At 47.5% G+C, this 23,544-nt stretch overlaps 2 protein-coding genes and 1 long non-coding RNA gene across 9 annotated transcripts in view; 2 read left to right on the top strand and 1 right to left on the bottom strand.

Annotated features, from left to right (window-relative positions):
* OXSR1 (oxidative stress responsive kinase 1) overlaps positions 1-11,028 on the top strand; it is an 88,091-nt gene extending 77,063 nt beyond the window's left edge. For all 4 annotated transcript variants that reach the window (XM_068175462.1, XM_068175467.1, XM_068175451.1 and 1 more), the window contains exons 12-18: positions 1,918-1,953; positions 3,557-3,730; positions 5,195-5,271; positions 6,150-6,202; positions 6,523-6,591; positions 7,452-7,516; positions 8,359-11,028. In XM_068175462.1, coding sequence (XP_068031563.1) covers positions 1,918-1,953; positions 3,557-3,730; positions 5,195-5,271; positions 6,150-6,202; positions 6,523-6,591; positions 7,452-7,516; positions 8,359-8,433 — 549 coding nt within the window. In that variant the 3' untranslated portion in view covers positions 8,434-11,028. The remainder of the gene's footprint in view (positions 1-1,917; positions 1,954-3,556; positions 3,731-5,194; positions 5,272-6,149; positions 6,203-6,522; positions 6,592-7,451; positions 7,517-8,358) is intronic.
* A 141-nt stretch (positions 11,029-11,169) lies between these two features.
* The window catches only part of LOC137464153 (solute carrier family 22 member 13-like), a 29,052-nt gene continuing 16,677 nt past the window's right edge, over positions 11,170-23,544 (top strand). Inside the window, exons 1-10 of one of the 4 annotated variants that reach the window (XM_068175485.1) lie at positions 11,170-12,758; positions 13,727-13,830; positions 14,168-14,322; positions 14,650-14,818; positions 15,249-15,369; positions 15,946-16,040; positions 16,349-16,563; positions 17,034-17,142; positions 17,301-17,507; positions 17,984-19,544. In XM_068175485.1, the coding sequence (XP_068031586.1) occupies positions 12,387-12,758; positions 13,727-13,830; positions 14,168-14,322; positions 14,650-14,818; positions 15,249-15,369; positions 15,946-16,040; positions 16,349-16,563; positions 17,034-17,142; positions 17,301-17,507; positions 17,984-18,026 (1,590 nt within the window). In that variant the 5' untranslated portion in view covers positions 11,170-12,386 and the 3' untranslated portion in view covers positions 18,027-19,544. Of the gene's footprint in view, positions 12,759-13,726; positions 13,831-14,167; positions 14,323-14,649; positions 14,819-15,248; positions 15,370-15,945; positions 16,041-16,348; positions 16,564-17,033; positions 17,143-17,296; positions 17,508-17,983; positions 19,545-23,544 lie in introns of those variants that run through there. The other 3 variants (XM_068175484.1, XM_068175496.1, XM_068175489.1) reach the window with 3 other exon arrangements.
* Positions 18,169-21,035, bottom strand: LOC137464184 (uncharacterized). The gene is made up of 2 exons (XR_010994077.1): positions 20,810-21,035; positions 18,169-18,312 (listed from the first exon to the last, which is right to left on the bottom strand). It is a non-coding gene; the product is annotated as an uncharacterized lncRNA (long non-coding RNA).

The raw sequence follows: 23,544 nt of genomic DNA, 5'->3' as shown, positions 1-23,544 counted from the left end.
ACTTCACTGGGCACCCTTTCAGTAAAGAAATCTTTCCTAATATCCAAGTGAAATCTCTCCTGGTGCAACTTGAAGCCATTTTTTCTTTTCACTTGTTACCTGGGAAAAGAGCCTGATCCTCACCTAGCTGCACCCACTTGTCAGGGAGTTCTGGAGATGAAGTGGTCTCCCCTGAGCCTCCTTTTCTCCAGGCTGAGCCCCCCCACCACCTCTCTCAGCTGCTTCTGGGGCTCCAGAGCCATTCCCAGCTCTGTTTCCCTTCTCTGGACTTGTTCCAACCCCTCAACGTCCTTCTGGTAGTGAGGGGCCCAAAACTGAGCACAGCACTCAAGGTGCTTCAGCAGTGCTGAGTACAAGGGACAGTCACTGCCCTGGTCCTGCTGGCCACACTATTCCTGATACAGTCCAGGTGCCATTGGCCTTCTTGGCCACCTGGGCACTTGCTGGCTCATACTCAAGTGGCTCTCACCACTTCTGTTGGTCATTTATCTGGATCAGTTGTCAGCTGAGGGGCAGGGCCAGTGTTTCCATACTCATCTGTACAGTGCTTAGCACACTGATCTTTCCTTTTAGGTAATTCTTTGAGGCATCTGTGTACTCTTGGGTATGAGCTTTGTTCCTGGAAGAACTCTGCAGCAGCTGTGGCCTGCAGATGTGGAGCAGGGCTATTTCTCGGCGAGCAATGCCATTTTCCATCCCACTTGGTAACTGTCAAGTGAAGGCTAAGCACACTAAAATGGATTTCAGGCTTTACCTTTCTGGCTGTGTGACTTTTACCCTGACAGTGGGTCACCATACATATAGTCATACTGAGAAAACTGTTCCTTTTCCCCCTGTCCAGAGGCCTTTTTGAAACTTGCTGTTCTGAGAGTGAGACTTTTTAACCTTTTCTCACAAGAAGCCTCTGAGTCAAATGTTACAAATTGCTCTGATCTGCACTCATTAAGGTAGTGGCCTCTATTAGTGGAGAAACACTCTCAGGGTAGGGGCATGATGAGCCTTAATGTTCTGTTGTCCAGCTTGTATTGTCCAGACAGCAACCTGTTAGACCATTATGTGGACAAGGAGCAGGGCTTTTTTATTCCCAGCATGGACCAAACCATTCCACCTGTCTCCACTAAATGGACTTGCTGGAAGTCAAAGTTGCAGGCTCTCTTAATTGCAGGGCTTTCCAGGAGTACTTTGCAATTCCCCCCTGCTCATGTGAAACAGCTAGGGCAGTGTTATCTTTGTTTTACTGATAAGCACAAGCTGGTCACGTTGCTTTGCCTGCACTTTCCCCATTGTTCCACTGGTCTCTTTGTTTCTCTGCTGAGTGTTCACCTACCTGTCAGTTCCCTGCTTTTTCTCACAAAGAGCACAGCAGAATGCAGGGTCCAAGGCAGGGGGAGCAGGCCAGGGATTTCCTTCTAAAAAGCAGCACAAGCAAAGCTGATTCCTCCCTCCCACCCTACAGAGGTTCTGTATGTTTTAAGCAAGTTGGTTTGGAAACTACCACCCTAAGTGAAGGGAACTTGTTTTTTAGCAGGATTCTGCCAGGCAGATCTACATTTATTTTTTTCTGCCAGACTTGAGTAGCTTAAAATGGATTTTCCCATCTTGATGCTTAAGTAATTTGATCCAATGTGAGTGATCTTCAAGAGTCCTGGATTTTGCTAACAAGTAACAGTGATAGCAACTTAGGGTGTTGTGTTCCACTGTGGAAATACTGACTGCAGGGTCTGAAACGTGGCTGTGCTTCTGGGTGGCACAATGTGACAACAAATTGTGTGGTGTCCCTTTTATCATGCATCCTAATACACGTGTAACTTCAAACAATTATGTAGGTTTCTCATGTTCAGTATGGTTCTGACAAGTCCTCCTAGTCAGTAAGCTTCACTGTGGTCTAGGCAATGACATATTTTTCTCTTTTTTTAGTCTCCCAGAGTGAAAGAACCTGTACAGAATTCCGAGGTAAGTTATAATTGCAAATGTTTCAAGGAACATGCTTTATTAGCCTTTGAAAGCAATATTGTGTGAAGTAGAAGCCAGTATCTAGCTGAGCTCTGTTTGAAGAGCTCCCTATAAAAGGAATCCTTGGCTGTGTAATGCCAAGAGCTCTTCTTGAGGTAAGTTTGTTGTATGTCTTGTCAGCTTGCTGTGGCAAAAGTCTGTTTGTTGCGAGGTAATGAATAGGTCACAAGAATAATCTGAGCAAAACAACTGTCTTCTCATTTCCTCCTTAAAAAAAAACAAAACCCAAACTACACAAACCCAACAGAACACAACTTTAGGATGTCTGGTTTACATTGTCTAATTCTCTGGTTTGGAACCTGTGCTCAGAACTGTGAAGGAATTCTGTAGTAGTATTTGATAGCAAACACAACTTCAATTGCAATTTATCGTCTTTCTTCAGTTTTGAACTGTTTGCTACATTAGGAATATTAGTATGTCTCATCTTTCAGTGATAGGGACAGCTTATCTGCCAGAGACTGTGCTATGTCTGTCTTTCCCTACCTGTGTTGAAAGATAAACAGAGCTGTCTCCTAGAAATTAGTCTTGGGTTGGGCTGTCCTGTTCTTCCTTCATTTGTTTCCAAGAAGTGTTTCTAAAGGGTGATTTTGAGAAAGACTACAGTTCTGGCACTGTAATTTGACATAAATTCTAAATTAAAAAAAAAAAAAAAAAAAAGCGCTGAAAGCCAGAATCCCTTTGGGATGAATTTTCCCATTGGAAGTCTCCTGTCCAGGTTTCCAGCATTTATAGAAGGTGATTTATATTTCCTACAACCTGCCAGAGTAAGCTGGAGGGCACACTGAAGTGCCATCAAGCTGACAGTTCTTTGGCTCCCTCGCCAAAATTGGTTTCTCTGTACTGAATAACAAGAGGTAAAAAAGAGATTAAATTTCCATTTAGCTCTTTTCCTCACCCTCCAATTAATTTCATATGGATTTTTTTTGTTTGATTGGTTGGATTTGTTTTTTGCAAGAGACTAAAGTAAAGTCCAATCCTAAATCTTCTCTAGCGTAATTTGAAGAACTCTGAATTCACTTTCCATTGATACCCAAATTACTCTGAGATTTGCTTGATGAAAGGCTCAGTTGTCAATAGTTATCTCACTGCTTTGCTGGGGTTTGTTCTCTGAAAGGAACCACAAGTCAAAGCAGGGCTGCTCTGCTCTGAGGGCATGGCTGCTTGAAAATACAAGTAGGACTCAGATTCCAGGGAAGAGGGAGACTGAGAGGGTGCTCTCATCCCAGCTGGATATGTCTATGTACATGCAGCCTTGCCACAGAGTGTAATTTTAGTCCAAGATCCACAGCCATGCTGGTATCTTGGTTTACTGGTGAGTAAAACTTGCAAATGTCAGGACAGAATGGTTCCCTGGACATAAGGACACCTTAAACCCCTGAACACCAACTTGGGATCAGCATTAATGTCCTGGAGGCCTGGGAATGCCCTGGGCACTGAACTTCTCTAAGTGATTTATGTGGCAGACAAGCACTTCTGGGAAAGCTGGTGCTTGAATCAGAGCTCTTGAGTTCCCTTTCTCACTAAAACTCCTTTTTGCTTGCAGCTGTTTCCATCAGCTGAGCCTCCAGGTCCTTCACTCAATGCTCCAGCACAGGCACCTACTGAACTACCTCAGGCTGCAGGACAAGCACCTGCACAACCTCCAACTGCTGTACCTCCACCCAGCCAGGCTCCTCCAGCAGCCCCAGCAGCAGCAGCAGCCCCAGCAGCAGCCCAGGTAAGAGCAGACACCCTTCCTGCCAGCTTTCAGGTTTGCCCTTAGCTGTTCCATTCCAGATGTGCCAGAGCAACCTGAAACAGTGGAAGTTTGATATATTATTGGCAATGTTAAAATAGCTTTGATACTTAAATCAACCCCCTTCAAATCTCCTTAAAAAGGTCAGTATTTAATCCCTGAATTTTATGCAGCAGTTGAAACACCAGCAGCAGTGAAGGCTAGAGCAGTGTTGGTGTCAGTGACACTTGGGATATGCACTAGCAGCATATCTGCCACTAGTGCCCAATATCTTATTTTTTGGTAGTTTGTCCTAAGCTGAACTTCATGAACTTGTGTCAGTGTGTTCTTCTCTGTAGCTCTTAGTGTCAATATGCTCTTTTTTATAGCTCTACATATGTTATTCCTCACAGCTCTCTGTGTCAGTGTGTTATTCTTTATGGCTCTCCTCTGGTTCTTGTTGCTTAGTGGTTACTGTTTTGAGAGCTCTGGGTTTCTCCATGAAACCTTGTTTGTTTTCACTGACCTGGTGGTTTTCAGCTTCAACAGAAACCAGGTTGTGATCACAAACCCTGAGCTGCATTGCTAGCACCTTGAAGTAAAATGCTAGTTTTAAACAAAGTGTTATTTTCCTTTTCTCTTGTGAAAAAACAAGTAATCTAGATAAAAAACACTTGGTCAAGACTTCTGTGCCTAAATTATCAGCCTGGTGTTGTGTCTGTCTAGTTCCTGCAGGTATAAAACACTTATCTCAGCATGGGCAGTACAGGTGACTGACCCCTCTCCATTTTATTTGGGTTTGTTTGGTGGAGATTGAATAACACTTAGCTCTGTACTGGAAATATCACAAGTGCTGTAACAAATGCAGGGCAACTCCTGGATCATCCCTATTGGAAATCTGCTGCTAACCAATATGAAATTATTTGATTACATGTTCCAATAGTTACTCAGAGGTAATTTAGAATTGAAAATAGGCAGCTATAAAATTGCTGCTAGAAGCTCTTAAAGACTTTGATTTCATGGAGAAAAAAAAAGGGTAACTGAGAGTACATGCTAATCTGCCAATTCAGTTTTTTCCTGATACAGTTGTATCAGGTTTTTAAATCAGATGTTTGAGGCAGAGATTAAAACAGGAGGTCTTGAAGCTGTCAGGAATATCCAAAAACCTTAAGTTTTAATGCAAAGCAAGTAATCTTTTTCCATTTAGCACTTCTGAAGTCTCCTGCCATTTTGGCATTTCTCAGAGTTGTGCAGCTTTTACTCTTTCCAAGGCAATTGCAGAAACCCTCCTGTTTAAGTATGAACTTTTCCTGGTTCATTGGCCTGTTATCTTTCTCAGTGTAGTGCCATGATTCCAATGATGAGTTAACTTTTATTTGTATCTGTAGTTGATCAAGGTTAGCTCTAGTTTTTAAACTGGAGCAAGGTATTGTTAACCTGCCTTAAAATGATGTAATCCTGTTGCAGGCCCCACCTGCAGCCCCTGCTGCAGCTCTGGTACCGGAAGATGAGAGAGTCCCCATCAACCTTGTATTAAGGTTAAGGTAAGGACACAAAAGTGACCTGTTCTGTTAACATGAGCCTTTGTAGAGAGGCCCACTGACACTCTTCTGTGCCTGTTAATTAATAGGGTGGTGGTTAAGTGTGTGTCAGCTTGGATTTCACCTGCTCTTCTGAAACTGTGACTTGGAAAAGCAGTTTATCACATCCACGTCAGTTTGGCAAAACCTGTATTGAAAGAGGTTTTGGTATTTGTGTAAACATTGCTAAACTCTCATGGAGTGGGAAAGAGGAGCTAGCTGGGTTTTCTAAAAGGATTCAGGGATCCAGGGGTTCTGGCCTTGTGCTGGACCATCTTAATCTTCATGTACAACTTCAGACTTCAGCCAGTTCTGAGGGTGAAGAGCTTTTACCCAGTTCAGAGAGTGGATTCTGCTCTGTGTCACTGGAAACAGGCAGAAAAAAGAATCTTTCTACACTCATGCCACACACTGCTTTTTGTTATTCAAAGAGCCTGCCTCTCATCTTTGGAGGCATCCTGGTTGTTGGTAGGCATTGGAGTGGGGATTCTGAGCATCACATCCATAATGTGTGTGCATCTGCAGCCAGTGAGCACTTCCCTCCTCTGAAACATGTGCTGCCAGGATATCTGTGCTGAGGGATATGAGTTGTTGAGACAGTGGAACAGCATGGCCTAGTAGCAGAGAGGTGACACTCACTGTCCTGGACTGGCCCAGGCTCTGGCAGGCTGGGAGGCAGACTGTGCTGCTTCCACATGCACATCCAGGGGATGAATTTCTGCCTTTGAGGGGGTAGAATGCAATGAATTCACAGGCTGATTATTCAATGGCAGCACTCTCTTTTGGCCACCTGTCATGCCATGAAATGGTCTCTTTTATATAAAATTCTCTTCTTTCCACAGGAATTCAAATAAAGAGCTCCATGATATTCGGTTTGAATTCACCCCAGGGAAAGGTGAGCTGGTGGGAAATTCCAGTGTGAAGGGGAAGTTCTGTGTTTGGTGTTGTGCTGTTGTGTGAGTGTCTGTCCACAGTGCCTTCCTAAAGGGCTTGTTGTGGTTGGGCTTGGAGCACTGCTGTAAAACTCATGGATATGGCTGAAGTGCAGTCCTTCAGTGAATTCACAGCACCTGGTGTGCACCCTGATCTCTGTCTTTTGTAAAGGGCACTTCTGCTATTTAGTTTGTACAAGCTTCTTCAGGTTTCTGTGTGGTGCCTTCACCAGCTGGACAATTTCTGCTCTGTGGTGATGGCTCTTGGGTTTTTCTCCAACAGATACTGCAGATGGTGTGTCTCAGGAGCTCATTTCAGCAGGTCTTGTTGATGGCAGAGATCTGGTAATAGGTAATTACAAATTATTTTTTCTGCTCTAACCATTTCAGTAATTTTTTACATGTTAAAAATGACCTGGTTAGTGGGTGATAGGAAAATTTCCTCTGGCCTTGTCTCTACCCCAGTGGCCCTGCACAACTGCTGTCAATTCTGGTGACAGTTCTGTGCCAACATATAGGCAACCCCCAGTTCACAGGAAGATGATTTAGTTGGTAACATTGTGAAGCAAATGTTCCTTGTAATGCAGAATGAAGTCTAATTGATGCATTAGCCAAATCATTATCATCTGACAGATGCACCACCAAACTGCTGCACAAGGCTGTCCTGCTCACAGGTCCTGTGCAAGAGAGCTGTGGGACTGGAATCAGCCAGGCTTTTTGGGTTTGATTAGGGCTGGGGAAGGAAGTGTGAGTTGCAAGTGCCCTGGGGCAGCAGCAGAGTTGTATGAGGGGAACAGCTGCCTCAAACAGCAGTTTGCTAAATAAATGAATCCTCCTGTGCAGCAGGTGAGACTTTTAAACTGCCTGCACTGCCTGTGTATTCCAACTGCAGCAAGCAAAGCTGTTCCTTGTACACAGGAAAGCTGCTAGTGCAAAATTACCTGGATTTCCAGGTGCAGTTGGGCAGTTATTACTGTTGTCCCATCACATCCTGGGAAAAATAACAACCCCTGAAAGAGTAATGTAGGAACAATAACAGCATTTTCACAGTTCAACACTTTAGATTTAAGTAGACTGAGACCTAAACCTTTCATTATCAGTGTAAAAATTCAAAGTTTGTGAAGTAGTAGAAAGAGGACTAATGAGTTTGGGATGTTTTTCTCCAGCCTGTCCTAATATTTGCCCATTTTCTTTGTATCTGTGTGATTTCAGTTGCAGCTAATTTGCAGAAAATTGTGGAAGAGCCCCAGGCAAACAGATCCATCACTTTCAGACTGGTATTTATTCCTGTTCCCTAATTGATCAAGTTGTCCCTTGCAAGGAGAAGGCATTGCATGTAGATGTTTACTGCAGGCATCTGATGTATGGACTCTAAATCCTCCCTTCTTTCTCAAAGCTTCTTACTGGTTCTATAACTGTAGGCACTGCAGACCTCCCTGCTTGTATCCTCTGAGCAGTACCTGGGATAAATAAGCATGAGATGATGTGCTAATTAATATATGTAAATGTTGTAGAGGGGTATTTTTGGGGCTTGGGATGTGCACTTGCAGAAATATTTCAAGGCAGGTGGATGGGCTAAGAATTGCCACAGACTCCTTTCTTGGAGGAAGAGAATGAGGGAGGGTCCAAATACATTGTCCCTGTGGAGGAAAGGGGGAAATGAAGAAGAAAAAAGGAAAATAAAAGAGTGGTGGGCCAAAGAAAAGAGCCAAAACTAGGAGTAGAGCAGGTGAATCTTTGAGGTGGTGAAATTCAGGGGGAGTTACAGTGGCAAAGCAAGGGCATAATCAGGTTATTGGGAGTGAAGCTGTAAGTGCTCTTATTTTATTTTTTACTCTTCCTGTAAGGAGTTTTCACTTGTTTTACCCCAGTTACTGCACGTATAATATCTAGTTGGAGCAGGCATTGGCAAAACTTCAGTCCCAGCCCTTCATATCTTAAAAAAAAAAAAAAAAAAGCGAAAGCACACAGTTTTAACTTTGGGTACTGCAAGTTGCTGAATACAGTGCAAAGCTGTCCTGTGTCTGCTTCCTCCCCCCACCCTGATACACCTGCTTGTGATTTCTGCTGGAAGGTAGAGCACGTGTGTTGCTATTTGGATCTCTGTTCCCTGTTTCAGGCATCTGGTGTCGACGGCTCAGAAATTCCGGATGATGGCAAACTTATAGGATTTGCACAGCTCAGCATCAGCTAAACATTGGTCCCAGGAGATGTTTCCCAACAGAGAACCCACATGTGCATATTCGTAATGCTTCTGTTAGCCTAAAAAAAAACCACTACTGCCAAAGAATTGAACTACAGCCCCCTTCCTAGAAGCTTTAACATTTTCCTTAATAGGATCACAAACCTTCCTGAAATTACTGATGACGTTTACACCTTTTGTAAACAACTCTCATGTTTTTGTATCTGTCATCTCAAACATGCAGACCCAACACGTCATTGCCTGCATGTTCATTTTATTATTGCCTTACTTTAAAGAAAAATACTACTGAGTACGAAGCAGGGGGTTCCACTGCTCTGATGATCTTGCCTAAGTGTTTGCTTACATGTGGTTTCATTCTTTTTCACTTGCTGTTTTTGCACAAGTTTTAATACTGAACGGATTTTTTTTTTCGTTCTTTACCCGCTTTTCCTTCTATCTGAAACACCAGTGTACATGTTGTTTGGGTCACCTGGAGTGCTGAGAAATCTGCTTCTCTTTGGCTGTGTGTTTTAAAACTGCTGGTTTGAATGCTTGCACCCGAGAAAGCAAGCAGAGTCTTAACCCACAGGAGGGAGAACTTCCTTCCCTTGTGTTTGTGTTTTGGAGAAGTTCCTTGACTTTGAGGTGTTAGAAGTCAGCTTCCCTATGTAAACTGCCTTAATTTTTTTCTTTTTTCTTTATCATTTTGGTTCTCTCCACATGAGTGCCAGGCATGGCATGAGGGCTGAACCTTTTAATTTACATTCAGCAGTCCTTCCTGCTGCTTTCATTCTGCATTTTAGACATAGTCTGTTCTTGAAGCAGACCAGGGAGGCATTGCTGCCTGGAAACTGGTCTTTCAGATGGCGAACACAATATCCATGGTCACAGGGAGAGGAGATCTATGTCACTCTGCCTTTGGAACAGATGCACTTCCAAGTGTCCCTGAAACCCAGTTTGGTCATGCCTGGCTGGCTTCCCAATGTGTTCCCCAGTCCTTTGCAAGCTGGTACCCGTGGAACCACCCCTGTCGTGTTTTACAGCAATAAAGAATCACCAGTAGAGTGGCTGTACTGGGCAAAAGCGGGCGCTGGGTTTGTCCCTCCTGCACTCAATCCCTTGGGTCGTCGGGCTGCGCGTCAGCCCAAGCCTCGACGTTTGATCAGGATGTCACTGCACCCCTGTCACACACGGATTTAGCTTTTCTTTCCATGCGGTGTTGAAGTTGAGTTTCTACATGAATAATATAAATTATGCTCTGAGTTTGATAAGAGACACTTGTAATGCAATATGTGAATAATAAATGGTGTTGACTCTTTTTTTTTTTTTCCTACTGTTTCACAGTTGGCCTTTGTAACTGCTCTTGGCTCTGGAGTGTTTTCTACACAGAAGTTGTAAGTCTGTAATTTAACATGCAGATGGAAACGAGCTTTGTTTCCATCAGACACAAACAATGCAGAAACAGAGCGGAATGACTAGGTTCAATTAGGACTTTTGTTCTGTTTCCTTTTTTTTTTTTTCTTTTTTTTTTAATTTCCAAGTTTTCAGATGAACAATCTGTATTTATATCTTGTTCTCTATGAGCAGCTGTGGAAGCTTCCTGAATTGTGCATGTTCTTTTTTTACCCCCCCTGTTGCTTGTAGCCTCTGGGTGGATATTGGGTGTGTCCCCATGGGCTGTTTGTAGCCCTATGGCTGGTGAGTGTGAAGGGGAGGGAGAGGAAGATGAGAACTGGGGAGTGAGATCATCCTGGGGTGCTGAGTCGATGCTCTCTAGAGCCCAGGAAGCAAGTGCCCGATAGCAGGGAGTTGGTGGTGGCTGGGTTGGCAAGTGTGTGTTGGCACCATTCCCTGTTGCCTGACACAAAGCACTCCCTACAGTGTCCCCCATTGAGCTTGTTGGCTTGGGAGGAGCAGGCTGGCACCTTGATTTTCCCATCACCCTGTGCTCAGTGTGGATGTGTTGGGAGCCTTTAGAATACAGAGACAAGGTAGTTGTAGTACAGTATTATTTTCCCTCTGCCTGCATGCCCTGGGGACCTCCTCATTCATTTGTGTACTGGTGCTGAGGAAGGTTAGGACTCAAACTGCTCAAATGGAACAATGCAGCATCTATTTATTGTTATTCCCCATTTTCCCAAAGCCAGGACTTAGAGAGCTTGAGCTCACACTAACCCAAGGTTCCGTAGTTCTTTAATGGAGAAAATAAGTGAGGAAGAAGCCGATGGGTTTTGCTCTATGGATCTCCAGATCTTTTGGGTAGGGATCCAAAATATTTACTTGGGCTATTACAGTGCTAGACAACTGTCTTTTCTGATTTTGTTCCAGTAAGTGCCAATGCTGTTCATAATTGTTTTCCAGTGTCATTAAGAATTTGGTTTTTGTGCAAATTTCTGATTTGAACCTGGACGCAGGTGGAAATTTTAAGTTAGTTCCTACTTTTAAGGACAATGCTCTGTTAATGAAAATGGATCCTCTTCACAACTTTGGTGTATTGTAGATTATAATGAAAGATGTAAAATAGTCAGGCTTTTTTTCCTTTTTTGGACTTTGTATTTTACTGCATGTGTCTAATTTTTAATCAATAAAGAACAAATTGTCCATTGCCAGGTGTTTGATGTGTGGCTTCCTTGTCACTGGGTCGGTTGGTGTGTCTTGAGGAACGGGTTTGTCTGAGTGGTGTCTGCAGCCCCTGGGATGTTTCTGTTTGGGGTGGTGGGAGGTTTGACAGCCCTGAGGAAGACTCAGTGGGGAAAGGGAGATCAAGTCCAGGCTGGATGGGGCTCTGAGTAATGTGGTCTGGTGGGAGGTGTCACTTCCCATGGCAGGGATGGAACTGGATGAGTTTTAAGGTGCCTTCTGACCCAAACCATTCCATGAGTGCATCTCTGCAGGAGTTATGTGCGGAAATGGAGCCAGGAAGGCACTCAGGATGGTGCCCTGAGAGCTTGTCTGCAGCTGAGAGGTTTGCTCCAAGCTCTGCATGGCCTATGCAACTGGGAATGAGCTTCCCCTGTCCAGGAATGCCTCAGGATGACACAGGCTGGTGTGAAACTGGGAGGATTTATACCCTGACAAGTGGTGAGAGCATGAAGTGCACTCCCTCCTCTCCTCCACAGTTATTGTTCTTTGTGGGTGCCCTGGTCAACCCCAGTGGGGCACCCATGGTCTGTTTTCCAGCATGCTTTGCAATGCCCTTCTCATGGATCTGTGGGCAGCAGGAGTATCCAAGTGGCTTTTGGGCACCTCCTGGACATCTCAAAGGGACCCCAGGCAAATGCTTTACCTACATGAGGGATGAGCTGAGCGATGCTGGACTCTCTTTCTTGGTGATCATTTTAGGTGTTTTGGCCTCAAGCACTATTGCCCCGTGTCAAATTTCTCCATCCCTTTACCCTTTCCCCAAGCCCTCCTCGTATTTAGCTCCCAGCAGCCTGCAGGGTGGCCCAGAGCTGATGGGAAGGGACATCCTGTGCCTGGCTTGCTTGTGTTGCACAGGGATGCTGCAAAAGATGAAGGAAATGGCAGCTCCCGTCTCCTGGAATCACAATGAACTGGCTGCCCTTCCTCATCTCTGGTTCTGCCCATCCATTAACATAATTCCCTTTATTCCTCTGGGCTTCTCCCAGCTCTGCATCACTGCTGGGCTCGTTTTGGCCCCTCTGAACCTGGCTTTCCTGAGTGGTTCAGCAATTGCAGCTGTTGTAGTCCCTGTGGAGAAGAGTCCGTTCCCTGTCCATGCCACCTGGCCCTGGCAGAGGAGGTGGCCCAGGTTCTCTGAAGCAGGGGTCCTTCTGCTCCAGCCAGCACTGGATGATCGTGGGTGGCACAGGAATGATTAATATATTACGTGGAGTACTTCTAATGACTGCCTATGACTGCAGAGCTTATCTGAGGTTTAAACATTAATTCCAGCCCTCTGGGAAGTCTGTCCCGGCACTGTCCTGTCCCAGACACAGCCACCAATGTCAGGTGTCGGGGAAATTCTGAAAGCAGTTGGTGATTTTGGACGATTCCAGAAATGCCTGGTGCTGCTGTCTGTGATTCCTTGCCTCAGTGTGGCTTTCCACCAGTTCTGCCAGCTTTTCATGGTCCCATATGTGCCCCACCACTGTGACACCAGCTGGATCCGCGCCGTTGGCCCCAACCTGACGGAGGAAGAGCAGCTGAATCTCACCCTGCCCCGCGGCGCCGACGGGGAGTTTGAGCAGTGCTCCATGTTCTCCCCGGTGGACTGGGACCTCGATGCCATCCTGGCCTACGGACTGAACGACACGGAGAAGTGCAGCAGTGGCTGGGTGTACCCCTCAGAACAGCCACCGTCCCTGCTGACTGAGGTCTGTACTTGCTGCTCGATGTGCTGGGATGTGGAAGGGACGAGGCACCCAAATGGCCACAGTTCCCTCAGAGCTGGTGCCTGACCGTGGTGCGGTTGGGATTTACAGCAGGTGTGGGTTGGGGACCTTGGCCCCACCATGCAGGCCCCAGGTGTGCTCCTGGAGAGGGTGCAGGCTGTGACAGAGGTGCCAGTGGGGAGATGAATCACTCCTGGAGGGATCTCCTGCCCCTGGGTTTCCCCATCCCTCTGCATACAAGGGTTAACCTTTCCACTTTAATATCATGGAATGGTTTGGTTCAGGAGGATCCTTTAAAAGTTGTCTAGTCCAGCCCACAACATCACAATTATCAGCTGAGAAAAATGCTAAATTAAGATAAAGGAGAGCAGGTTTAGATTAAATATTAGGAAGAAATTCTTCACTGTGAGGGTGGTGAAGCTCTGGCACAGGTTGCCCAGAGAAGCTGTGACTGTCCCATCCCTAGAAGTGTTCAAGGCCAGGTCTAGTGTAAGGTGCCCTGCCCATGGCAAGAGAGTTCAAATTAGATGATCTTTAATGTCCCTTCCAACCCAAAGCATTTTATGGTTCTATGATCCTTCCTATGTCACTGTTTCCACTGATGTCCTCTGGAAGCTGGCAATTGCAGGACATCTCTTTAACAGAAACTGCTTGTCCCAGGAATCAGCACTGCATCCTTTCTCCTCTGGGAGCTCAGGTGGTCTGGCAGGAAGCAAGCTGCTGCTTCTGTTCCCAGGCCCACCTAAAGCAAAATTTGCTGACCAGGAGGCTCCCCTGGCTTGGCTGGGCAGGACGAGGGGGGCTCCTGCAGGTCCCAGTGCATGGGAGAGGGAGCCCACTGAGCGCCCCAAGGGCTTGTCCCACCTCTGACTTGCATGCCCTGTGCATACTGTGGGGATTCACATCCTTGGAAGAGGGAATAGCAAAGCATCTGTTTCTCCTTTCTCCAGTTTGACCTGGTGTGTGACAGGAAGGACCTCAATGACATTGCCCAGGCCATCTACATGGCAGGGCTGCTCCTGGGATCCATGATCTTTGGGCCTCTGAGTGACAGGTGAGGAGCCACAGCCCTCTGCCCAGAGTCTGTGCAAAGCCAGCACAGCACTGACCAGGTGGTGCGAGCCTGTCTGGACTGTGCACCCTGTGCATTTTGTTACCACTTCTCACTACTGGGACCCTGACCAAAGTCCTCAGGTACCATGAGGACATGGCCACACAGGGAGGGGAAGGGAGAGAGACACAGCATGTGTGCACAGTGCTTTGCTTGTCACCCCACAGTCTACTCTGAGCCTTATCAGGGTGATAAAAATCACCCTATAACCTGCTGGGCTCCTTGCCATCTCCATGGGGTCTCTCCAGACACTGATCCTGTCTTCCCTGTTTCTCCCCAGGATCGGCCGCCGCCCAGTCATTCTGATCTCCATCTTCCTCCAGGGCTTGTTTGGGCTGGGAATTGCCTTTGTGCCCCATTTCTATGTGTACATAGCCTTCAGGTGTGTTGTGGGGGCCTCCGTGTCAGGAATCACCATGACAATACTGGCCTTAGGTGAGTAGGATGCCCTTGCCCTGGGGCATCTCAAGATGCAATAGAAAAGTCTTCAAAAAAAAAAAAAAATTCATGTTTGGCTAGAAAAACACCACGGTGAGGACAGGTCTTGATCTGCACTGTCCTTTGGTACTTTGGCAACTTCTCAGCCCTCAGTCAGAGCTTTGGGGAGCATCTCTCCCCAGCCAGTGCTCAGAGGAGGGCAAGTGTTCCAGCACAGGAGGTCAGTCTAATCCTCACCTCCAGAATAATTCTTCTCCAGGGAAACACCTGTTTGCCTCAGGGGAAATAATTTAGATGACTCTGAGCCTTCCTTCTTCCTTGCAGCTACAGAATGGATCGGTGTTTCCTCCCGGCCAAAGGCAGTGCTCACTTCTCACTGCTGTTTCGCCATCGGGCAGATGATTTTGGCTGGTTTGAGTTACGGGATTCGCAACTGGAGGCTGCTGGAAATTGCAGGATCCGTTCCTATATTTGCCTTTTTCTTCTGTGTCGGGTAAGTAGGATGTGGACAGAGCTCCTGCAGACATGACAGCAGTGTGAGGGGTGTGAGTGAGGAGGAGGCAGCAGCTCAGAACCAAGCTGGGTCTTTCCCATTGCAGTGCGGGTGCTGGAGGAGCTGCTGCAGAGCTCAGCACATCTCCCTGCACACTGGATGGCTGAGAGCAGCAGCTGCTTTGCTTCAGGTCTCCAAATGTGGCCTTTGGAGCCTAAATTTAGGGGACTTAGACCCATTGATCCCATGGGCCATTCACTTTAGAGTAGGGCTTGATGATCCTTGTGGGTCCCTTCCATTGCAGAAGATTCTGTGGTTCTGGGATCTGATCCTGTGGTGGCCAAGGCTTGCTGGACATGGTCCCAGAGAAAGGGGCTGTGGGGGAACTCAGCAGGACACAGCAGCATGTCCTGGCCTCCTCTCCTGGCAGGGTGCTCCCAGAGTCAGCTCGCTGGCTGGTGACCAAGGGCAGAATCGAGGAAGCCAAGAAGGTCCTGCAGAAGGCGGCAGCCACCAACAAGCGCAGCCTCCCACCGGAGCTCCTGGAGCAGGTACTGGGGGGTTCCTGTCCTCAGACACTGCCCTGGGCCTTGCAGCAGCCCCCGGAGCTCAGCTCATCCCAGAAACATCTCTCCATTGCCACTGGGGATGGTCTGGGCACGGCCTGGGGGGGACTCCAGCTCCAGCTGAGCTCCACAGGGATGAGGTCGGGGAAGAGGCCCAGCTTCTGCTGAGGCTCAGCCTGGAGCCTTCTGGGGTCCCCCTGGGGATGTGGGAAGGACTGAAATGCTTGCCTGCCTTTTCTCCCGTGAGGATTCCAGGAGTGGGACTGATGAGCACAGAGTGTCTGTTTAGTCTGTGGGTTTCCATGCAGAAATGCCTGAAGGAGAGTTCCCTCCTTGCCAATCACAAAGTTCCTATGCTGGGGAGATGATCATCCTGAGGAACCTCTCAGTCACCACCCCGTGTGCTGGGCAGCCAGAGCACAATGGGGCTGCCCTCCCTCCCAGAGCACTGCGGGTACCAGGCCTGTCCTACTGGGGCTTTCCATGGACTGCAGGTGGAAAAGGAGCTGGACATGGGCTTCCTTTTGCTACTTTGACTCTTTGACTTTCTGTGTTTTGAAGTTGAAGCCTGAAAAAGAGGTCAAGTCTGGAAGTTTCCTGGATCTCTTTAGGAAGAAGCACCTGCAGAACGTGACTTCAATCATGTCGTGTGCCTGGTAAGACATTCCCTGGTGCATTCTTCCCAAAATTCTAGATGAAAGAAAAGAAGGGATTGACAATTAGTCATCAAGAAATTCACCTTGTGGGTTTTGAGTGTTATTTGATGGGTGTTTCTGCTTCTGACTGTTTAAGATGCTTTTTAGGAAAGGTTATAGCCTTTCCAGTTTTGGCAGGCCTGTGCTATTCTTCTGGTTTTACAACTCCTTTGAAATGCTGTGGCTTGGTCAAAATGTTGTCACTGGAGATCAATGCTGCATTTCCTCATAGCTGATACCTGCTCAGTGCCACCCTGCCTGGCTTTCAGGTTTGTGAACAGCTTTGTCTACTACGGGCTGAGTCTAAACGTGACAAATTTTGGCCTGGACATCTACCTGACTCAGCTGGCCTTTGGAGCAGTGGAAATCCCAGCCCGTGTTGGTTGTATCTTCATTCTGCAGTGGTTCGGGAGGAGGAAAACGCAGGCCGTTCTCCTGGTGCTGAGTGGCCTGGTGTGTCTGATCATCACCGGCATCCCTGAAGGTGAATGACCTCGTCCCACACAGAGAGGACATCCTCTGGGACAGGGAGGCACAGAGCCCCAACCCTTCCCTTGCTGGTTCCGTCCTCCCAGCCAGGGTGGCTCACATCCCTCTAGGATCCCTGAGCTGCCTATGGCCGCAGGGGCCTGGTTGAACCCACAAGGGCCCATTCCAAAAAACCAAAACTTTTCTCGCTGATGGTGATAGTGGAGGGCAGAGCTGAGCCCAGTAGGCACTCTGTCAACAGAGCTGTGCTCTGGGAAAATTAATCCCTGGAGAAGTGAGGTGATGGATGCAGAGTGCACTGAAAGTGGCCACCGGGCCAGAGCAGTCTGGTCCATGCTCAGACCCTGTCAGAGGCAATGGCTCCCTGCAGGTGACACAGTTGTCCCTGCAATCTCCAGTCTCCATCCGTGAGTGGTGCTGAGCTCTCCCCCATCCCACAGCAGCTGTGTCTCCTCCTCCCCTCAGACCAGCCCGTGGCAACCACCGTCCTGGCCACCATTGGCAAGTTTGCTGCCTCAGCCTCCTTCTCCACCTCCTACGTCTATGCTGCCGAGCTCTTCCCCACGGTCGTCAGGTGAGCTCTCCCCACACATCAGAGCTTCCCTCTGCCGGGGCTGGCAGTGGTGATGGAGCAGGATCCCACTTGTCCCCATGGCCACGCTCATCCCCGTGGTGGCCTGGGGGTGCTGACCCCTGCCCACGCCTCCTGCTGCCCCTCGCTCCCACAGGCAGACGGGCGTGGGGCTGTGCTCCATGTCAGCGCGGGTGGCCGGGATCCTGGCCCCGCTGGTTCGTCTCCTGGGGCAGTACCACCGGGCCATCCCCATGGCCATCTTCGGGAGCGCCCCCGTGCTGGGGGGGCTGCTCTGTGTCCTGCTACCCGAGACCTGCGGCACCGACCTGGCAGATGACACAGGGGACGGCCACCCCCCGACTGAGGTGGGTCCCTGGTGCTGCCTCTGGGGTGGGGATGTGGGCAGCCAGCGCTGGGGGAGCCCCTCGGCATTGCATGCGCTGGGGGTTTCTTTAGGAGTTACAGAGGTGGGAGGGCATGGAGTGGGGCTGTCCCACTGCGGAGGGAGGGGAGGAGGAGATTCCATAATCCTGCACGTAGAGGTCATCCCTTCATTCCTGTCCATGGGATAGAACGGCCAGTGCTTCCTCCCTCTGCCCTCCTCAGGGAAGCGCTGGTGCCTTGTAGCCACATCCTCTGGCTGTCACCCTCTCATAGCTCCCAGCCCGCATTCCCCATGGGACCGGGTGGAATTGCACCCCAATACTTTTGTTGTCTTGCTGGGAGAAGGGTATCCACAGGAACAGTCAGGAAGTTGCTGAAGGCTGCTTGTCTCAGGGACAGCTACCATCAGTTCTTCACACACCTTTCCTTGCTTTTATACCCTTTTCCCTTTCATCAGGTCTGCGAAAATGCCACCAGCGGCTCTCAGAATGGGCAAGTAAAAGGAAAAGGTGGTGGCCAGGACAATGAGAGCACGAAGACCACATACTTCTAGCTGGGTCTGCAGGTGGCTGTGGATAAGGGCAGCCCAGTGCTGTGTGGACACTGAGGACAGGCAGGGTCTCTCCACCACAGGACACTACCTTTGCTTAGGCCATCACTGCCAGTTCTTGGGTTTCCTTGTCTTTTTTGCCTTCCTGTATCTCCCTCTGTAGCTTGTCCTCAGGCACTGCAGGCTGTCACTGGTGTCCAACAGTACTCTCACCAGAGAAAATTAGGTGCTTTTTACTTGAGGGAAAAAAGAAAGAAATCAAGAATTAGAATGGAGGAACTTCCTTTTCATTTTTCCTGTTATGTCTCCAAGAAGGTGAGACTATACTTTGTCCAGTGAGACACTCACTAGAGCATTGAATAAACTTGCAGGAGAGAACTGGGCTCACTAACAGGAGAGCTGAAGCAGATGCAGCACTGAAAATAATCTCACACTTGCAAGGAGTGATTTATCGTGACTGTCTAGCAAGATCATCCCCTTCTCTCATAAAAACACTCCTTTTTTTTTTTTTATTTTGTGATACTCAGCTGAGAAAAAAAAAAGTGATGGAAGAAACAGCATAACAGCATGCAGAGAGCAAGGACGTTTAACAGGCAGTAGAATTTTCCCTTCAGTGCTAGTGGCTTTGATTTGATGCCTGTCATGATGGTTTGGGCATGGAAAATGGTGCTCTTGGGCTACAGTGTGGACCAAATTGATTTGTCCATTCCAGGAAACTGAGGGATGTTGTGGCAGTTAGTCTCTTAGAAAAAAAAAAATTAAAATCTTTCTGGGAAATGTTAAGTCTTTTCTACTCTGTTCTAATCTATTCCTTTTTTGCCGGATCCATTTTGTCTTTAAAAGATTTAGGACTGCTTTTGTCTTATACTGTGAAGAAAAAAATGTGTTTTTCCTGTGCTTCCCTTCATATTATCTCATGCCCCTCAGTCCAACTTTCTTTTCCCACTGGATGGGTACAGAAGAAGCCTGGGAGTTGCGCATGGTGGTTCTTCGTCTTTGACTGTATAGCTCAAAGGTTTTTTTTTCTGGTAGTGTCAAGAAATGTTAAACCAGAGTATTTCTTCTCTCCATTGTCATGCCTAAATGTTTTCCATGGACCAAAGTACCTCAAGGATATTCAGTTTGATCAAGACAGAGTTTTGGATAAAATCAGTGCCATGTGACATTGTCCTGCCAGGAGGGGACTGTGGTGCCATTTTCTCTCTGGCACTGCTTTTCAGAGGATTTACTGTGGTGCTCACCTTCAGTACCCTGAGAACAAGGGTGTTCAGTCCTTTGCCCTTTCATTGGAAAAGCTGGGGAGTGCCTCCTTCAGGCTTTTATGGAAAACAAGGCATTGAAGGTAAAGGCTGAGGGAAGAGCTTGGAGCCAAATGTATAGTTATTGAAGGAACCACTTCGGAAATTGTACTCTGAGACTCGGTTTTAGCTCATTTCATAAATAAAGGCATCCAAGCACAGCTGATGTACTTCTGCTTCCAGCTCATTTGTGCCTCCGTGGGCCTCTGTGGGCTGAAGATCCATTTCATGGAATCTTGGAGTGGTTTTGGTGGGAAGGGGCCTTAAAGATCATCTTGTTCCAGTCCCTCCCTGCCACATGCAGGGACACCCTCCACTATCCCAGGTTGCTCCAAGCCACATCCAGCTTGGCCTTGAGCACTTCCAGGGATGGGGCAGTGTCGTGGTTTGGGGCAAATCTGGGAGGAAACTTCCAAAAGGGTCCTTCTAGAAAGCAGATTCAAGTGGCCTCTCCCCCAGCTGGTTTGGGAAAAGATTTTCATGGTGAAAAGTGGAAAAACCTGTTGGTTTTTTTTAAACAAACAAAGTATTCACAAACATAAAAAATGAAAAATTTTAAACAATAAAACCTCTCGCTGTTCTGAAGAGACAGCAAATTTAGAAAGAACTTTTTGTGGGGTGTAGCTTGTATCACTCAGTCTCTTATCAGTCCTTCCTGCTCTGGAAAATGCCACATCCTGGGACCCAGTGGGCCAAAGGCGTGATCTCCCAGTGTTTTTGTGGGTTTTCAGTCCAGAAAAGGGCTGAACAGTTCCAAGGAAAATAAAAACCACAGCCCAGGAAACATTCCTGCCTCAGCTAGCTAAAAACTAACTAAAAGCAAAGGAGAGCTCTCTCCCACTGTCCGTGCTGCAGACAACACAGTCCAGGAGAAGGATGTGGGGGAGCAAGTGCAGTCTCTGATAACAAACTCCGTGCTTCTTCTCCCCTCCTTTGCTCTCAGAACCAGTCTAAAGGTGGAGAACTTAATATCCAGCATAAACAGAACAGATGGCTGGGGATACAAGCATCATAAAGCCACCCTAGGACAGGCAGCTCCAGCTTCTCTGGGCAACCTGTGCCAGGACATCACCACCCTCAGGGGGAAGAATTTCTTCCTAACATCTAATCTGTATCTCCCCTCTGTCCATTTTAAGCCACTCCACCTTGTCCTGTCACTCCATGCTCTTGTCCCAAGTCCTTCTCCAGCTCTCCTGGAGCCCCTCTAGGCAACAGAAGAGGTTCTAAGGTCTCCCTGGGGCCTTCTCTTCCTCAGGCAGAACAATCCAAACTCTCTCAGCCTTTCCTCAGAGGAAAGGTTCTTCAATCCTCTAATCATGTCTGTGGCCTCCTCTGGTCTCACTCCAACAGTTCTCTATTATATTTTATCTGCTTTTCTCTGGATCACTGAATCTTGTGAGTTTGAATACCTCTGTACTGTGCACTTGAAGAGCACCTGAATAGCTTGACTCATGTTTTGCCCAGCTCAGCACAAGTGGGAGGATGTCCAATGTTTTTGCAGTGCCTTAATGTCACTCCTAGCCAGCCCACACACGGCCTTGCACTGTAATGAGTAGAGGTGACAGCACAAAGTGGAGGCAGGAGTGCTGGAACAGCATGTGGGAATGCAAACATAAACCTGTGGGAATGCAAATACACTTTTGCATGCACAAAGTGGGGTGTTCTGGGCTATCATGATTGTGAGGCCATGGGCAAAGGGTAAAATGTGACCTAAGGAGTAACTAAAGCAAAGAGGATGATTCCATATTGAAGGGAGGGAGCCAAAAAGTTGCCAAAGTGATAAGGACAAAATAGGGTAGAGAGGTTTAGCTGGGAAGAGCAGGTTTTCTCATTTTAGACACAAATTTAGGAGAAAATGCTGTGGAATGAGTGCTTCTGCTAAAGAAAAAAGGCTTCAGTAATCCCTTTTCCTGTCAATCAGAAAATGGATACCAGTGGTTGAAAGTGAAAAAACCAACTGTTTATTGACAAAGTGCCCACATGGCAAAGGAAAAAAATTGAACAAATGCTAAATATTGAACCGTCAGAACCTCAAACCCAACACACACCCCACAGCACAACAAAAACCCCAAAATGCCAGGGAAAGAAACAAAGAGACCAGCTGTGTGGCAGGAGGAACAAAATGGCACCCAGTTTTTTGTCTCAGGGTATGGAAAAAAAGTTCATGCAGCAGCTCGGGCAAAACATATGGGAGCCTGTGGAGCCTCCAGCGTTGGTCTCCTCTTCACAGCAAATGAAGCTGGTGGATTTTAGTGGAGCACTCCTGCCTGATTGGCTTCTGGCAATTGTCTGATCTTGAACCAAAACCAAGCCAAACAATTAAAGAAAAAAACCAAAAGCCACCAAAGGATTGCTGCTGCAGTCTCTTCAGGCCAGGAAAAGGGGAAAAAAAAAAACTCTTCTTGCTTAAGCCAACAAAAAACGAAGCTAGCTAAGCAACTATCTTGGGGGGATTTTTTGATGATGCTCTATTCCCTGTCTGTTTTATGCCCAGAAATGGTTGGTGTAGCTTTTAAGATGGATCTGGGGAAAGCGTTGGGAGCCTGGGAGCCCCAGTGGGGGCTTTGTTCAAAGACTGTCTTGTTTTAAAAAGACAGGTATCTGCTAAGGAAGGCAGAAGCCTCTCTTGAAATGGAAAATGTAAATAAACCCTTCTGTCTCAATTATTATAATTGTGAAATGAAGGGGCTCTCAGGCAAAGATATGGGAGTAGGAATAACAGTTCTTCATTGGGAAAATAAAAATGCAGTAATACAGAACTGGCACCCTGTGGGTCAGGGTGGTGGCAGCAGTCCCATCCCATGGTGGCTCAGCCCTCCTGCAGTGCCAGCTGTGCTTCTGCTGGAGCAGGGATCCTGGACAAAGGTGGAGTTTTCCTCTGAAGCTCCAGGGCTGCTGGAGGTGGGCCTGGGCTTCCTCTGGGAATGCAGTGGGGAAGAAAGCTGCTCCTCTGGGAATGCAGTGGGCAAAGGCTGCTGTGGTGCTGCAGGAATCAGATTGTATCCAGGTAGGAATGCTTGGCTCCTCCCCCTGGGCGGAGCATCTCCCCAGGGGATGAAGGAATTTTCTCAGCCATGCAGGGACACTCACTGGCCATGAACAGAAGAGATCTCCTGGAGGGAGGATTGGCTGTGGGAGAGATAAAGAAAACTGCCCCACCTGGTTTTAACAGATGGCAATAGCACACACACCCCCAGCCACATCTTGCATTGCAATTTAAGACTCACTCCCAGGTGTGCCCACTCGGTGCCCTGTGCTGGACATTGGCAGCTACTTTATTGCTTAACTAACTTTTCTTTTTGGTAGCTTAAGCAAGAAGTTTCTTTTTCTCTTTCCCCACCCTTTTCCCTGATCTGCAGCAGCGATCCTCCTTTTGTTTTTCTTGAACTCTTTTGGCTTGGTTTTTGGTCAAAAATCAGACAATCACCAAGATGGACCAGGACCTGCAGGGGACTGGTGGGAGCTGCTCCAAGCCTGAGGCCTCAGGAAAAAAAAAAATCTGAACCAACAAGACAAAAGTCATCAAAATCCATCAACTTCATCTGCTGTGAGGAGGAGACCAATGCCAGAGGTTCAGCAGGTTCCCATCTAGCTGCTACATGAACTCGTTTTCTTTTTCTCCTTCCCTGAGACAAAGGGCCACTGCCATTTTTGCCTTCCCAGCCATATGGCCAGCCAGCCTGTTTATTTATTCTCTGAGCATTTTAAAGTTTTTTTGTTGGGTAGGGGGTAAGGTTCTGAAAATAAATATCTAGCATTTATTTAGTCTTTTTCTGTGCCTTGCAGGCACCTTGCTTTGTTAATAATCAGGGTGGTTTTTTTTCACTTTCACCCACTGGTATTCATTTCTCTCATTGGCAAAAGGCATTACTGAAGCCCTTCTCTTGGAGGAAACATTAATTCCAGACTGTTTTCTCCTAAATTTGTCTCTAAACCGAGACAGCAGCAAAGTAACCTCCAGTCTGCACTGCACCCAGCACACCCTGGAGTGAGTCTTTGAACAAAGTCCGTGCAGGAGCCCCCAGGGCTCACAACCATCCCCCAGACCAACCAAGAAGTACAGCAGCCATTTGTGAACATAAAGGAAATGATCAGGAATAGAGTATCATCATAGAATCACCCCAAGACACAGAAGCAGGGCCAAAACAGCTCCTGTTGTCAGAGGAGCCC

This window comes from Anomalospiza imberbis, chromosome 1 (assembly GCF_031753505.1).
Source record: "Anomalospiza imberbis isolate Cuckoo-Finch-1a 21T00152 chromosome 1, ASM3175350v1, whole genome shotgun sequence".
NCBI lineage: Eukaryota > Metazoa > Chordata > Aves > Passeriformes > Viduidae > Anomalospiza > Anomalospiza imberbis.
This window is presented reverse-complemented; position numbering and strand designations above follow the sequence as displayed.